Source organism: Phycodurus eques, chromosome 10 (genome assembly GCF_024500275.1).
Source record: "Phycodurus eques isolate BA_2022a chromosome 10, UOR_Pequ_1.1, whole genome shotgun sequence".
NCBI lineage: Eukaryota > Metazoa > Chordata > Actinopteri > Syngnathiformes > Syngnathidae > Phycodurus > Phycodurus eques.
In genome coordinates this window covers 9063174-9076980 of record NC_084534.1, presented here as the reverse complement: position 1 = coordinate 9076980, position 13807 = coordinate 9063174, and the positions used below count along the sequence as shown (strand labels likewise).

The 13807-nt window shown below is 41.4% G+C and overlaps 1 protein-coding gene across 1 annotated transcript; it reads right to left on the bottom strand.

Moving 5' to 3' along the window:
* Positions 1-2322: 2322 nt before the first annotated feature.
* Positions 2323-12476, bottom strand: LOC133408364 (inter-alpha-trypsin inhibitor heavy chain H3-like). Its single transcript, XM_061687169.1, has 20 exons — positions 12331-12476; positions 9176-9333; positions 8995-9099; positions 8755-8917; positions 8534-8644; positions 7832-7960; positions 7547-7663; positions 7317-7485; positions 6983-7108; positions 6657-6838; positions 6342-6530; positions 5365-5504; positions 5105-5265; positions 4645-4674; positions 4514-4555; positions 4073-4186; positions 3792-3996; positions 3370-3545; positions 3147-3255; positions 2323-3047 (listed from the first exon to the last, which is right to left on the bottom strand). The coding sequence occupies exons 1-20, from the start codon at positions 12466-12468 to the stop codon at positions 2918-2920; spliced, it is 2694 nt and encodes an 897-aa protein (XP_061543153.1). The 5' UTR covers positions 12469-12476; the 3' UTR covers positions 2323-2917.
* Between the last annotated feature and the right edge of the window lie 1331 nt (positions 12477-13807).

Here is a 13807-nt window from a genome sequence, read left to right as displayed (position 1 = left end):
CTCACCTAAGGTCACGAGCTGTGGGTCGTGACCGAAAGAACGAGATCCCGGATACAAGCGGCCGAAATGAGTTTCCTCCGCAGGGTGTCCGGGCTCTCCCTTAGAAAGAGGGTGAGAAGCTCGTTCATCCGGGAGGATCTCGGAGTAGAGTCCCTGCTCTTCCGAGTACGAGAGGAGCCAGATGAGGTGGCTGGGGCATCTGATTCGGATGCCTCCCGGACGCCTACCTGGTGAGGTGTTCCGGGGCATGTCCCAATGCGAGGAGACCCAGGACACGACCCAGGACACGCTGGAGAAACTATGTCTTTCGGCTGGCCTGGGAACGCCTCAGGATTCCTCCGGAAGAGCTGGATTAAGTGGCTGGGGAGAGGGAAATCTGAGCATCCCTGCTAAAGCTACTGCCCCCGCGAACCGACCTCGGATAAGCGGTAGAAAATGGATGGATGGCTGGATTATGGCGCCATTGATTAAAATGGTCCAAACACGGCAGCAGCCAGCCATGCCCATCAAAGTTCACTGCTGTCACACTCCGCCACCGACATACAAAAAGCCTTTAATCGTTCACAAAAGCAAATGCCTGTGTTACATCATTTTCCCACATTCTTTTTCAAAGAGCCACGAGTGTTTCAATAAAACCATGAGCTGCCAAAACCTGTGTATATAAATGGAAATGAATCAGCATCCACTTACCTTACTGATTGTGGCTGCCTTCCTTCAACAACCCCAATTCCAATGAAGTTGGGACGTTCTGTTGAAAAAAAACAGAATACAATCATTTGCAAATCATGTTCAACCTATATTTAATTCAATACACTACAAAGACAGGATATTTAATGTTCAAACTGATTAAACTGTTTTTAGCAATTAATCATTAACTTAGAATTTTATGGCTGCAACACGTTTCAAAAAAGCTGAGACAGGTGGCAAACAAAACTGAGAAAGTTGAGGAATGCTCATCAAACACCTGTTTGGAACATCCCACAGGTGAACAGGCTAATTGGGAACAGGTGGGTGCCATGATTGGGTATGAAAGGAGCTTCCTTGAATCACTCAGTCATTCACAAGCAAAGATGGGGCGAGGTTCACCTCTTTGTGAACAAGTGCGTGAGAAAATAGTCAAGCAGTTTAAGGACAATGTTCCTCAATGTACAATTGCAAGGAATTTAGGGATTTCATCATCTACGGACCATATTATCATCAAAAGGTTCAGAGAATCTGGAGAAAACACTGCAAACCAACATTGAATGCCCGTGACCTTCAATCCCTCAGGCGGCACTGCATCAAAAACCGACATCAATGTGTAAAGGATATCACCACATGGGCTCATGAACACTTCAGAAAACCAATGTCAGTAAATACAGTTCGGCGCTACATCCGTAAATGCAACTTGAAACTCTACTATGCAAAGCAAAAGCCATTTATCAACAACACCCAGAAACGCCGCCGGCTTCTCTGTGCCCGAGCTCATCGAAGATGGACTGATGAAAAGTGGAAAAATGTTCTCAAGTCCGACGAGTCCACATTTCAAATTGTTTTTGGAAATTGTGGACGTCGTGTCCTCCGGGCCAAAGCGGAAAAGAACCATCCGGACTGTTCTGGAAGCAAAGTTCAAAAGCCAGCATCTGTGATGGTATGGTGCTGTGTTAGTGCCAAAGGCATGGGTAACTTACACATCTGTGAAGGCACCATTAATGCTGAAAGGTAAATACAGGTTTTGGAGAAACATATGCTGCCATCCAAGCAACCCCTTTTTCATGGACGCTCCTGCTTATTTCAGCAAGACAATGCCAAACCACATTCTGCACGTGTTACAACAGCGTGGCTTCGGAGTAACAGAGTGCGGGCACTTGACTGGCCTGCCTGCAGTCCAGACCTGTCTCCCGTTGAAAATGTGTGGCGCGTTATGAAGCGTAAAATACGACAACAGAGACCCTGGACTGTTGAGCAACTGAAATTGCAAGAATGGGAAAGAATTCCACCTACAAAGCTTCAACAATTAGTGTCCTCAGTTCCACAACGTTTATTGGATGTTTTTAAAAGAAAAGGTGATGTAACACAGTAGTAAACATGGCCCTGTCCCAGCTTTTTTGGAACGTGTTGCAGCCATAAAATTCTCAGTTAATGATTATTTGCTAAAAGCAATCAAGTTAATCAGTTTGAACTTTGTAGTGTATACATTTAAATATAGGTTGAACATGATTTGCATATCATTGTATTCTGTTTTTATTTATGTTTGACACAACGTCCCAACTTCATTGGAATTGGGGTTGTACAATGAAGCGTTGCAGCGATCGTTTTTGACAAAACAAGCCTACTCAAATGTATCTAACCTCACTATTTTCATTCGTTATTGTCTTAAAAACATACAGACTTTCAATATAGGTAACAATTATGCCACAGAACATTTAATAGCTAGTAAGAAAATGTCCTCGTCCTCTGTTGCTGACGTCAGCAGGCTCACGCAGGTTTGGACCTAAACAGGGTCGGGCCAAAATCTGGCTAAAAATCAACGATGTCATCAGAAAACAAAGCCTAAAATTTCTACTGAGTCTATTTTTTTCCTGCAGATATCATTTTTAAGTACAGAACTATGGAATCAGTGCCAATATTCAAAGCACTACAGAAGTCCTTTAACATTCTTCACATTCACACCTCTCAACATTTATGATGGACTATTACATTTCTTTGGTCATTTTATCCACAAGTTACTTTCAACACAAAACTAAAATAGCATTTTAGAATGAAAACAGAGTGTATAGCTGTTGTTGTTGTTGTTGTTTTAGCTCCAGCAAGTGAATATTTCCTTATGTCCTTAATGTTTTAATGTCTATAAGTGCTTAAATAATGCAGTGTCTCACCTAAAGCAAAAAAAAAAATTAATTGTTTATGTTAATTAATGTTGAATTGAAAAAAAGATTTAAAAGAGGTTGGACACAATGTAATCAGAGGCTCTCCCGTCAATGAGACCGGCTCCATCATTGTCAACAAACCAGCAGGGAATATTTTCCCCGTTCACCACATCTTTGCTGAAGTCCTTCTGCCAATGTCTGCAAGGTAGAGAAACCCAAAGTCACGTAATGTGGCCAGGAATCCTCTTTAACCTTGCATGCCGTGTGAGAATGTTTAGCTTGACAGGCTCAGCTTACCTGGTCACATTGAGTGTCTGTCCCTTCACGTACATGGTGACTGTTTTCTGCTGAATATTTCCCAAATCTCGGTCTGTCACTTCAAAATTAACACCATGGTAGAACTGGCCTGAGGTTCAAACAACATATGTTATAGCTATGCTTTATTTCAACTTAGTTGTAGTTCCAAAAATGTTATGCGGAATGAGAAAAAAAAGGTCTACTCTTTTGCGATGGCTCCTACCTAGCAGTCCATAAACTGAGTGGGACAAATGGTGGCTGTCCAGGGTGTAAAAACCCAGATAGTTCTGCCGATCATGGCGTCGCTTCCACACCTTTGTATGCCTGATGATCATAAATTTGACTGAGTGCCTCAGTGTGACTGTGAGGCTACAGTTCTTTGTCATCTGAAGATCCATACTGGATGAGGAACCAAAATATAATGATTAAAGTTTTATCATACATGGCACCAATGTAATTGTCCATCCCCCTTCATCATAAGAAAACCGGCCAGTTATTTCATCATTCTCCATTCAACCAGAAAGTCGCTCGCTAACTAATAAGCAGTTGGACACACACAAATGCTGCACTCTGGTTATGCTGTATAATTTGTTTCTTTGTAAATTGCAGATGACTCAAACTCCGTTACCCAACGGTTTGACTCACTTGGTGTCTTTAAGAGAGGCAAAATCTGTCCACAGTATCTTCTTGACCTGTTTTCCTTCACGAAACACCGAGATATCCTGGGTGTTCACCTCCAGCTTTACCCCCAGTGCCTTGTGGCTGATACCAAGACGACCAAAGTAGGTGTTCACCTTTTGATCTGGGACACATTTCTTCTTGCCAATAATCTCGCCATTCACAACAAAACCTGAAGGTAAAAGTGATTTGAGTGTTCCTCTTTATTTCTCAGGAAAAAATATATTTGATGTATGCTAAGATGTTACCTGATTTGGGGTCTCTGACCAGGTTGAAAATAGTCCCCGGCTTGTCATTGATGTTGAAACACAAGGTGCCTTCCCTGTCTGGGAGTTCTATCATGAAATGTGGATCTCCATCCACTGTAAAAGTATATGAATTCCTTTATTTTTTTGTAAGCATCTTTTTTTATTGAACACAACAACAATTATTTTGTAGTCTAATATCATAGCCAATTCTTGCTCAAATGAGTGTTTAACTAACTTTGTCTTTTTTGTTCCAGGTTGAAGACAATCAGTACACTAGCTACTACTCATTCTTCTATGCAGCTATAATTCAGGCGCATTTTCTTTTTTTTAAATCGGTTATAAAGTCTGTCTGGAATTATATTATCTATATCTGTATATCAATCTCTCTCTCTCTCTCTCTCTCTCTCTCTCTCTCTCTCTCTCTGATAATAGTGTAATTACCATTTGATTGATGCCGTGAACTTGCAGCAGGGGCAGAGGAACCTGAGAAAAATAATGCACATTATACATATGTTGTATGGAAAGTAGTCGAGCCCAAAATGCAATGATTAATAAAGATAGAAGTATCATACCTCTTTGTCTCTCTGCTCTTTGTCGTTGATCTGTTTAACATACAAAACACAAACATATGTCTAAATACCCAGTTCAGATTTGAGTTGCTTGGAATAAAATGTGGATAACTGCAAAGCTCTCCCTTGTCTACATGCCAAGTGTCATTGATCATCAGAGTAGGGCTTACTTATCTCTGACAAAAAAGAAATGGCATATGAAAGTGTTGGTGAGGTTGCAAAAGGTTGGCTGACAATCGCCCTTGGCAGGGAGCTGACAGTTTTAACTTGTACCTTGTGCTCTGACTGATAAAGAGAAAACGTCAAAACAGTGCCCATTCGCACTGAAGATGCCGACTTTCCGTTTCAAATGGTCTTGTGTAAACTGCCCTTTAAAACCTATCGCATTTTGCTAGCCTTTCCATCTAGTTTGTATTCAGTAACAGTAGAATGCTGAATCCTAAAACTCAAGCATATCTTTGACCTTCTGTCAGCTTATCAGCGATGAGGGGGCTGTCTGGTCCGTCCTCACTTTCAGGCTTGGTGACCACCATGGAGGTGAGAGGGGTGACAAAGTTGTAGCGCAGCGACATATCCAAGGCCTTAGCTGTGACGTTTTCCTTTTCCTGTTGACTAGCGATGCGACTGGGAGAAAAGTCGGTTGCTTAAATATTCCATAGAAAGCAAAGGTCCATTCAATAGTGGTACCAATAAAGCTGAGGGAGGCGTTCTAAATGAGCAAACCTCTTCTCCAGTAGCTGCTGAATGGTAAGGTAAGCCCACAGACGCTCTGTGAAGTCCCCAAAGATGTACTTGTCTTCTGGATAGATCACATCCCAGTCTGCCACTCTTGCCTTCCCCTGCACTTGGAAATCCACCTCTGGCTGTAGGGAGAGAAAAACGGACCATTTTTTTTTTTACTGGCAGGTAAAGAACAGTGTTCAGTTCAGGGATGCATCATGATGACAAATATAATAATCCAACCATTTACACATTTTATTCCAGTAGTACTGACCATCGGACACATCGCCGTTCACTTTGTCAAAGTGAAATCATTTGGATGTATAGTTGTTTGCCAACACTGCAGTGATTTTTGTATGTGGAGAACAGGGGTCGCAATTTTTTTATGGATTCGGGAATAATAGAATATCTACTCTCCCTAGTCTAACCTTTACATTGTGTATGTTTATAACACACATACATCATTGGGATTGCCTACCTATAGTTGAACATTTCCGCCACGAGATTGAAAGATCACCCTTATTATGCTTTCGTCCACTTGTTATGCGAAGGAGGAAACGCAAAAGCCATGTATCAAAAACTGTCTCAAAGGGTCATACTCGTACAGTGGACGAGACGTACCAACAAATTTGCGTTATAAAATACAAATTCACAAAAATAAGCATAGATGTACAAAATGTGATACACTTTATACATTTTTTACAAAAGGTAAAAAGATTTGGTCCATGAAGTGAGATTTTAAATCAATGTAATTAATTGTTTAATGGCTAATTAACCATCCCCTATTTTGACCAGCAGGGGAAATATACCTTTATTGTCAGTTCAATAGTTTATGTGAGTGATGGCAATCGGCTTTTGTTTCGGACTTGGTCAAAAATGTGTTTTTAGTTTTGTTATTTTGTCAGACTACGTGGAACAACTTGAATGTCGTCCATTGACCATCACGACAAATTGGGTTTATAACATTGTCATTCACTCACCCCCTGGGCAAACACCTCCACAAGGAAGTTATCAAGCTCCTGGCTGTCATCCAAGCGACCAGCCACCACAATCTCAGAGCCGTCGAACAAATGGCTGTGGTGATTTTTGGTCAGGAAGTCAACAGTATTGCCAAGATAACGCAGGTTGACCTCCAAGAGCAGTGGACTGGACACTTCTTCATAGAAACCCTAGGAACACAAATCAAAGCCATATACAACATGCTGTATTTACTAAACCCATGACCAAAATTGAGCCTTTGCGTGATTCTTTTTCCGTCGCTTGAAATATTTGTACTAGTTGTTTTTATACTCTACTTGGAGTTGAAGAGCTGCATCTGAGGCCTCAAAGATTCTGCGGGCCAGCCCTTTATTTTGTTTGCTCATCACATCCAGAAAGGAGTAATCCACATCATTCCCAAATCCGAGACAGAACAGAGACATGTTTCCATCAATGGCCTGGCGTACATTCTCCTGGATTGATTTTAGGTTGGACACCCCTGCGCGTGTTAAGAAGCTGTGTGAGCATGCAGCCACATCAACCCGAATCCTGTAGTTATTTTGTTTTTCAACCGATAAAATGAAAATACAGGAATTCTTGTCAGTACGATACTGCCGTTCTTTCGCACTGAGATGTGGCTCACCGTGGTTTGGCATCCCATCAGTCAACAGGATAATCATATCCACACTCCTCTCTGGAAGCCGTTTGCATTTTCTTTCCTTCATCAGCATTGTCACCGCTTTCAATAGGGCACCGTTGATATCAGTTGCTGAAAGACAAATCGAAAATGAGCAGATTCAAGATGACAGCAACTGTAATACAGTTTGCACAGAGGTACCATTAGATTTTTTTTTTTTGAAATGTTGGTGCCTCAATTGCCCTCCAATTCTGGAATGACCCATATACAGCAGATTAGGTTTAACCAGAGGCTCATGGAAAGAAACAAATGTTGCCAAACTTGATCCCACTCCTCTAACCTCCCCTCTCCTTCAGTTTCCCAATGTAGGCAACGGCATCTGTCACGTTCTCTTTTGTTGCTTTCATGACAGAGTCCTTCCAGGTGACAATCTCGGAATCAAACAGGATGACAGCGAAATGGTCGTCCTCATGGAGGTCCTTCAGAATGGCTGCCAAGGCTTCTCGGGTCTGCAAAAGAAGACATACTGTATATACAGAAAATACATACAGGACTTGCCTACACAGTTACCTGTATTATCTTTTTGCCGCTCATTGAGCCACTCCTGTCAACCACAAATATGACATTTTTTGGAACTGTGGGTAAGTCAGGTGGAGAGAAGAAGTGCACAAAGTAGCCGTTTACCACCTGAGGAGAAATAGATACATAGCACAAGCAAACTCTAAAAAGTCAAAATACCAGGCTGTAAAGGAGCATTGCAGGTGTAACTGTATGATCCAGGTTAAAAAAAAAAAAAAAAAAAAAAAAAAAGCACAGCTCTATGTTGCAGATTGAAAATATCAGCGGATGTCTGACCTGGACTTCCCCAAGGCTTTCTTCTCGTTTGACATCATACTTGACAATAAAATCTCCCTCAACTCGAGTGCCCTCACATGACGGACATATCCTCTGTTGTTCCATTGTTGGTGAGAAAGTGATGTGGGCCTGTAATACAGACACGTCCACATGAATAGGTCAAAGGAATTACTTTGGTTGTGTGTTTTGCGTCTTTCGCCCTTTGGAATTGGCGGGCTTTTTAAAATGTTTCTATAGATCTTTTTTTTTACAACACTTTTTCCAAAAGGAGGATCATGAGCCTCAACACGGGGTGTCAAGACAATTTGAGAAATGATGAAGACTCCAGCGTCAATAACATGTTGGCGCTCGTTGTCGAGGGTAATTATTGTGTTTCCCAATCCAAATTGAAGGTGTTCAGCTCATTCAGGACATCTTGGGAACTTCCGTATTAAACACATTCTGATAATTCCCCAAATCCCATACTTTTCACAATAAATAACCAAAATTGAACAGATATTTTATAGCTTTACCTCTTTACATCTTGACCTCCTCCTTTCAAATTTATACTCATCAAGATGAATTGAAGTAATGCGTATGAGGAGTACCTCCGACACGAATTACGTTTAATGATCTTATGGGAACATTTGTCTCGAAACAGGAAAAAAAAGCGTCCTGCGATGGATTGGGCTCAACCTCATAAATTCCACCATAAAGCTTTACCTTTGTGTTTGTGACAGTTTTGTCCACCAGAGGGAGCAGCTGATTGGTGAGGAATGTTGCTGTAGCATCCACTGAGGTGAGGCCCTGAGGTTCAAATATGCTAACTGTGATCTACACACACACACACACACACACTCGATGTCACATTTAAAAGGAAATACATTGTTGTATCATGTTGCTCCTCAGTATACGTGATTATGAAGACTCAAAAATAATATGACCTGAAAGTCTTGGACCGGTTGTTTGGGTTTCACTCGGGTCAAAATCTCATACTGGCCCTGTTTCCTCTGAAGGAGCTCCTCGTAGGTCAAAACAAAAATGATGTTACTTTCCGCTGCAATGTTGACAGAAACTGAAAACTGCTCCATCTGTCTTCCAGATGCCCTGAAATGATTTGTTCGTAGCGCTTTAATATAATGTCCTATATCCTGTACCCTCCTCATACGAGTAGTCCAACTTACTTGACCAGTCCAGCCGTCTTTCCTGAAGAAATCGCCTTCTCATACTCTTGCTTGGCTTTCTCTTTCTCCTTTACCTCTCCAACATAAACTTGACTATCCATTTCGCTGAGCGGTAAAAAAGGAGTTTGGAAAATGTGTTTTTCTGTAGCATACATTCGAACACAATTCATTTTAAACTTACATGGTGAAGTTGGTGATGAAGGCCGTCTTTGGAATCTCCACTTCGAAGACGATTTCACGCGAGATGTTGGCTTTGTTCAGAGCCTTGGAGGTCATAACGGTGTGAGCGAAACGAGACGTCACCGCACAGTCAACTATGAAAGTGTGCACCTCGACCATCTGACAGGATTATCGGAACAGTTGTCATTGGCCTCATAATACCTAATATACATAATCATGATTACATAATACCTCATAATGCATAATACTGTGGCACACCAAACAACAATCAAACAACATACAATATTGATGGAAGAGCGACCCATATGGTATTATTAAGCAACATAATCAGAAACAAAGGTCCAACTGACCATTGTTCAATGTACAGTGGAACCTCGATAAAACGGACCCCGATATAACGGATATCGGATAAAACAGACCGACTGAACAAGGTGTCCAAAAATAGTTCCAATTTGTCACTTGAACTTCCATTGACGAAGTATGTTAGTTTCAGAATTGGCCGCTGTCTTTTTACTGGCGCTGTGGCGCAAAGCAGGCAGAGAATGGGAGACACGTCATAATAGATAGCCAATATGACTAGATGCAACTAAGAGGTGTGCCTATGTGACGGCCATGTTGAATGTGGCAACATGTCTACATGGATGCCACAGTGGGAGGAGTTTATCTATTATAGTAGCATATCTAGCATAGTGCTCACATGGATGGCTGTGATGTTAACGCAAAGAGGAATATGATACACAAGTCTCTTGAGTTTGGAACATGCTATTTTTGCTAAAGTAACAGTTCTTTTTTTTTTTTCTCAAGCCGTTCATCTATGGCAACGGAGGTGGAAATAGTAAGCACTTTGCAGCTCATGAAAGCGCCTCGCCTATGACGAGTATGTCAACAATGTCCAAATAAAGCAGACCAGCGGTTTACGTTCAGATACATTTTGAAACTTTTCCAACTTTGTACTATATTGGGTGTTTTAGGCCACGAAAAAAGTCCAAAACAATTTTGTACTATACAGTAATATGGGTGCATATGGCCACAAAAAACTGCTTCAATGTACCCAACAATTGGCTATAATGGAAGACCTCCGCCCCTATTAGGCAGTTTTATCAAGGTTCCACTGTACACTAGCTTGTTATTTCACACATCGTTCAGAAAGCCTTAGCCTTCCTTACAGTCTCAGAGTTCGTGTTTCTTTTCTGAAACACAAACTAATAAAAAGTAAAGATAATCACATTTCCTTTAGTTTTTTTTTTTTTTTTTTTTTAAACACAACATTTGCAAGTATTCCTTGATGTGTTGCATGTTCAGGGAGGCTATACTGTAAATGTGTGGACAAGAAATAACTTAAAAAATAATGAAAGGAAGGGTTTTATTCATGATATTTTCCAGGTTGTGTAGTCAAGCTCAACTCATAATCTTTCTTAAACACAGCTCCTATACATAGCCACCCAAACTAGCCTAAATGATAACCCGTTAAAACTATTTTCAATACTTGACTGGTGAAAGGGGCTGAATGGTGACCTAGTGGTTAGCATGATTGCCTCACAGTTCTGGATTTCTTGTTTCCTTGTATGGGGTTTCTCCAGGTACGCTGGCTTTTTCCAGCATTAAAAAAAAAACAAAAAAAAACCTGTTTCTTAGGTTAATTGAAGACTTTCCATTCTCCATCAGTGTGAATGTGAGTATGAATGTTTGTTTGCCTATATGTGCCCTGAGGTCTCTCTACCGAAGTAAGCTGGTATGCTATCTGTTCCAGTTCACCTTCAACCCAAAATGATGACAATGGGTATGAAAAAAAGAATGGATGGAGTGCCAAAAGGGATTAATTAACCACAGACTGAGGGATGGGCCTAAACCCAAATATTTCTTTATCCATTATGGAGGAATTTACAATTCTGGAGGTCTGTTGCTCAATTTAATCATTTTGTTCTGCAAACTAGCAAAGACTTAGTTAACAGCGCCTCTGCTAGTTGCAGCCAAAGTAGCGCACTCCGTTTTCCATCAGTTACTTCGAAAAACGATGTATGAACAATCAATTCCACACAATCATCGGGAGTCTTAACAGTCAATCAATAATTATTATGCAGATCCCTATTGGCGACCTATTATATATAGCCAACAGATGGATTACAGATTATATTGTAAATAAATAAAACGGAATATCTTAATTGACTTTTGTCCATATCGGATTCCTATTATAAACAAAGATTGCATTATTACTGAAAAGCGTCACATGAGATTAAAAAAAAAACTAACCAAATCAATTAATTATTTGACAAAATTAAGAAAATGTTTTCTGATTGAAACATTTTGGACCATCTGATAAAAGCCATATGAATTAGACTCCTTGTCTAAACGCTGTAGTTTCTGAAAATCTGTATCTGGAATCACAAACACATATTTATACAATTACTGCGGCTTCTTTGCACATTCCAAAAGCATGTACGTTTGGTTAATTGAAGACTACAGTGGTGGTCTACAGTATACTGTATGTGGCCTTTTATTGACTGGCAACCTTTCTGGAGTGTAATCCGCCTCTCGCTCAGTCAACTGGTATAGAAAATGGATGGATTTATACAATATAAACATATTTGTACATTCAAAATGTCTAATTGGTGTGAAGCAATCTTGCACATAGAATATCTCCGAATTGCTTTGTGCTCTTTTGAATATAGTTTGCTTTCTTTTTATGATACCCGACTTGTTTTATTCCTGGCATTTCATGTGACTTTCTAAATGCTATTCTAAGACGTTTGAATGGAACTTTCAATGTAAGAACACATGGCAATAAACATCATGAGTGCTAAACAAACAAACAAACAAATAATTAAATAAATAAACAAACACATAAATCTTTGTTTTGAATAGCTTTAAAGTTTTGTTTGCACTGGCACGAGCTTTTAATGCGTTCTGGATCAACTGTGACTTAACTTTTCTCCTCTTCAGCACCCTGACAGCTGTGCACACTAAACAAAACTTCTTTGCTTATGTTTTGGAAGATATCCTCGCTGCAGCTGACGAGTTAAAGGCCTGATATTGGCTCTTGAAAATGTAAATACAGGCATTCATAATGCATTCTCTTCAAAGTATTCCACCAACAGTTAAAGTAAAAACCTTGTTTTTAAAAAAAAACAAATGTTGCGCATTGAATATTAGAATTACCTCTACGAGAGCATCTCTGTGGGAAACAAGCAGAGCTCCTTGCCCCTGAGCGGCAAGCACAATGCAGACACAAGCCAATAGTAGTACTCTCCAAAACACAGGCACGACCGTGACAAGGAAAGGCTGATCCGCATGCATGGCTGAAACAAGTGTTTTGGGAATTCAAGGCATGTGAAAGAAAGTCTTCCCAGAAGAACTTTACTCCTCCCACAAATGTTCCTGGAGGCGGAACCTCTGTTTCTACTCTTGACAGTATGAGTCAGTAACCGTTAATATGTGTTTTCCCAGAAACTGGAATGTGTGGGATGGAATTAAGAATGCATAGGTTTTAATACCTCAAGTCAAATCGAGACTTGTCCATTCAGATGGGTAGATTTGCTGCGTTTAAGAAAAACACCGACATCATTGTCCAAACGGGAAGCCATACATAAACTGTGACCAGAAGCAATGTTTGTTTCTTTGGTGCGGGATCATAACAGTGCTGATGTGTAGCTCAGCTATTGTTGTGTATTATGGGAGAAATGGAAGAGACCAAAGATTAAAGGAAGCATCCAGACTCATGGCAGCAACATGAAAAGGAAGCCAAGTCTAATAATGGTATGACAACATGATGAGGAGCAAATAGTAACAGTGGCGGCTGCTCAGTAGAGGGCGCTAGGCCCAACTGCTGCTGAGTCGCCTTGAAAAGAACAAACGTTATCCATCCATCCGTCCATTTTCTGAGCCTTTTTCCTCACTAGGGTGCCGGGCGTGCTGGAGCCTATCCCAGCTATCTTTGGGCGAGAGGCGGGTACACCCTGAACTGGTCGCCAGCCAATCACAGGGCACATAGAAACAAACAAGCATTCGCACTCACATTCACACCGACGGGCAATTTAGAGTTTTCAATTAACCTACCATGCATGTTTTTGGGATGTGGGTTTCCTCCCACATCCCAAAAACAGGCCAGCAGGGAGACATACTTTCTCCAGCATGTCCTGGGTCATCCCCGGGGTCTCCTCCTGGTGGGACGTGCCCGGAACACCTCACCAGGGAGGCGCCCAGGAGGCATCCTAATCAGATGCCCGGCCACCTCATCTGGCTCCTCTCAATGCAGAGGAGCAGTGGCTCTACACTGAGCCCCTCCCAGATGACCGAGGTTCTCACTCTATCTCGAAGGGAGGAAACTCATTTCGACCGCTTGTATCCGGGATCTTGTTCTTTTGGTCACGACCCACAGCTCGTGACCATAGGTGAGGGTAGGAACGTAAATCGACCGGTAAATTGAGAGCTTCACCTTTCGGCTTAGCTCCTTCTTCACCACAACGGACCGACACTAAATCCGCATCACTGAAGACGCTGCACGATCCACCTGTCGATCTCACATTTCATTCTTCCCTCACTCGTGAACATGACCCCAAGATACTTGAACTCATCCACTTTGGGCAGGATCTCAGGGAGAGGGCGCGCCACCCTTTTCCGACTGATGACCATGGTC

Coding starts and splice junctions, on each gene's coding strand:
- LOC133408364 (XM_061687169.1), bottom strand. CDS start 12,468: ATGCATGCGGATCAGCCTTTCCTTGTCACGGTCGTGCCTGTGTTTTGG. Junction 9,100..9,175: donor TTCATCACCAACTTCACCAT/GTAAGTTTAAAA, acceptor TTTACCGCTCAG/CGAAATGGATAGTCAAGTTT. Junction 3,546..3,791: donor GCCTCTCTTAAAGACACCAA/GTGAGTCAAACC, acceptor TTCCTCATCCAG/TATGGATCTTCAGATGACAA.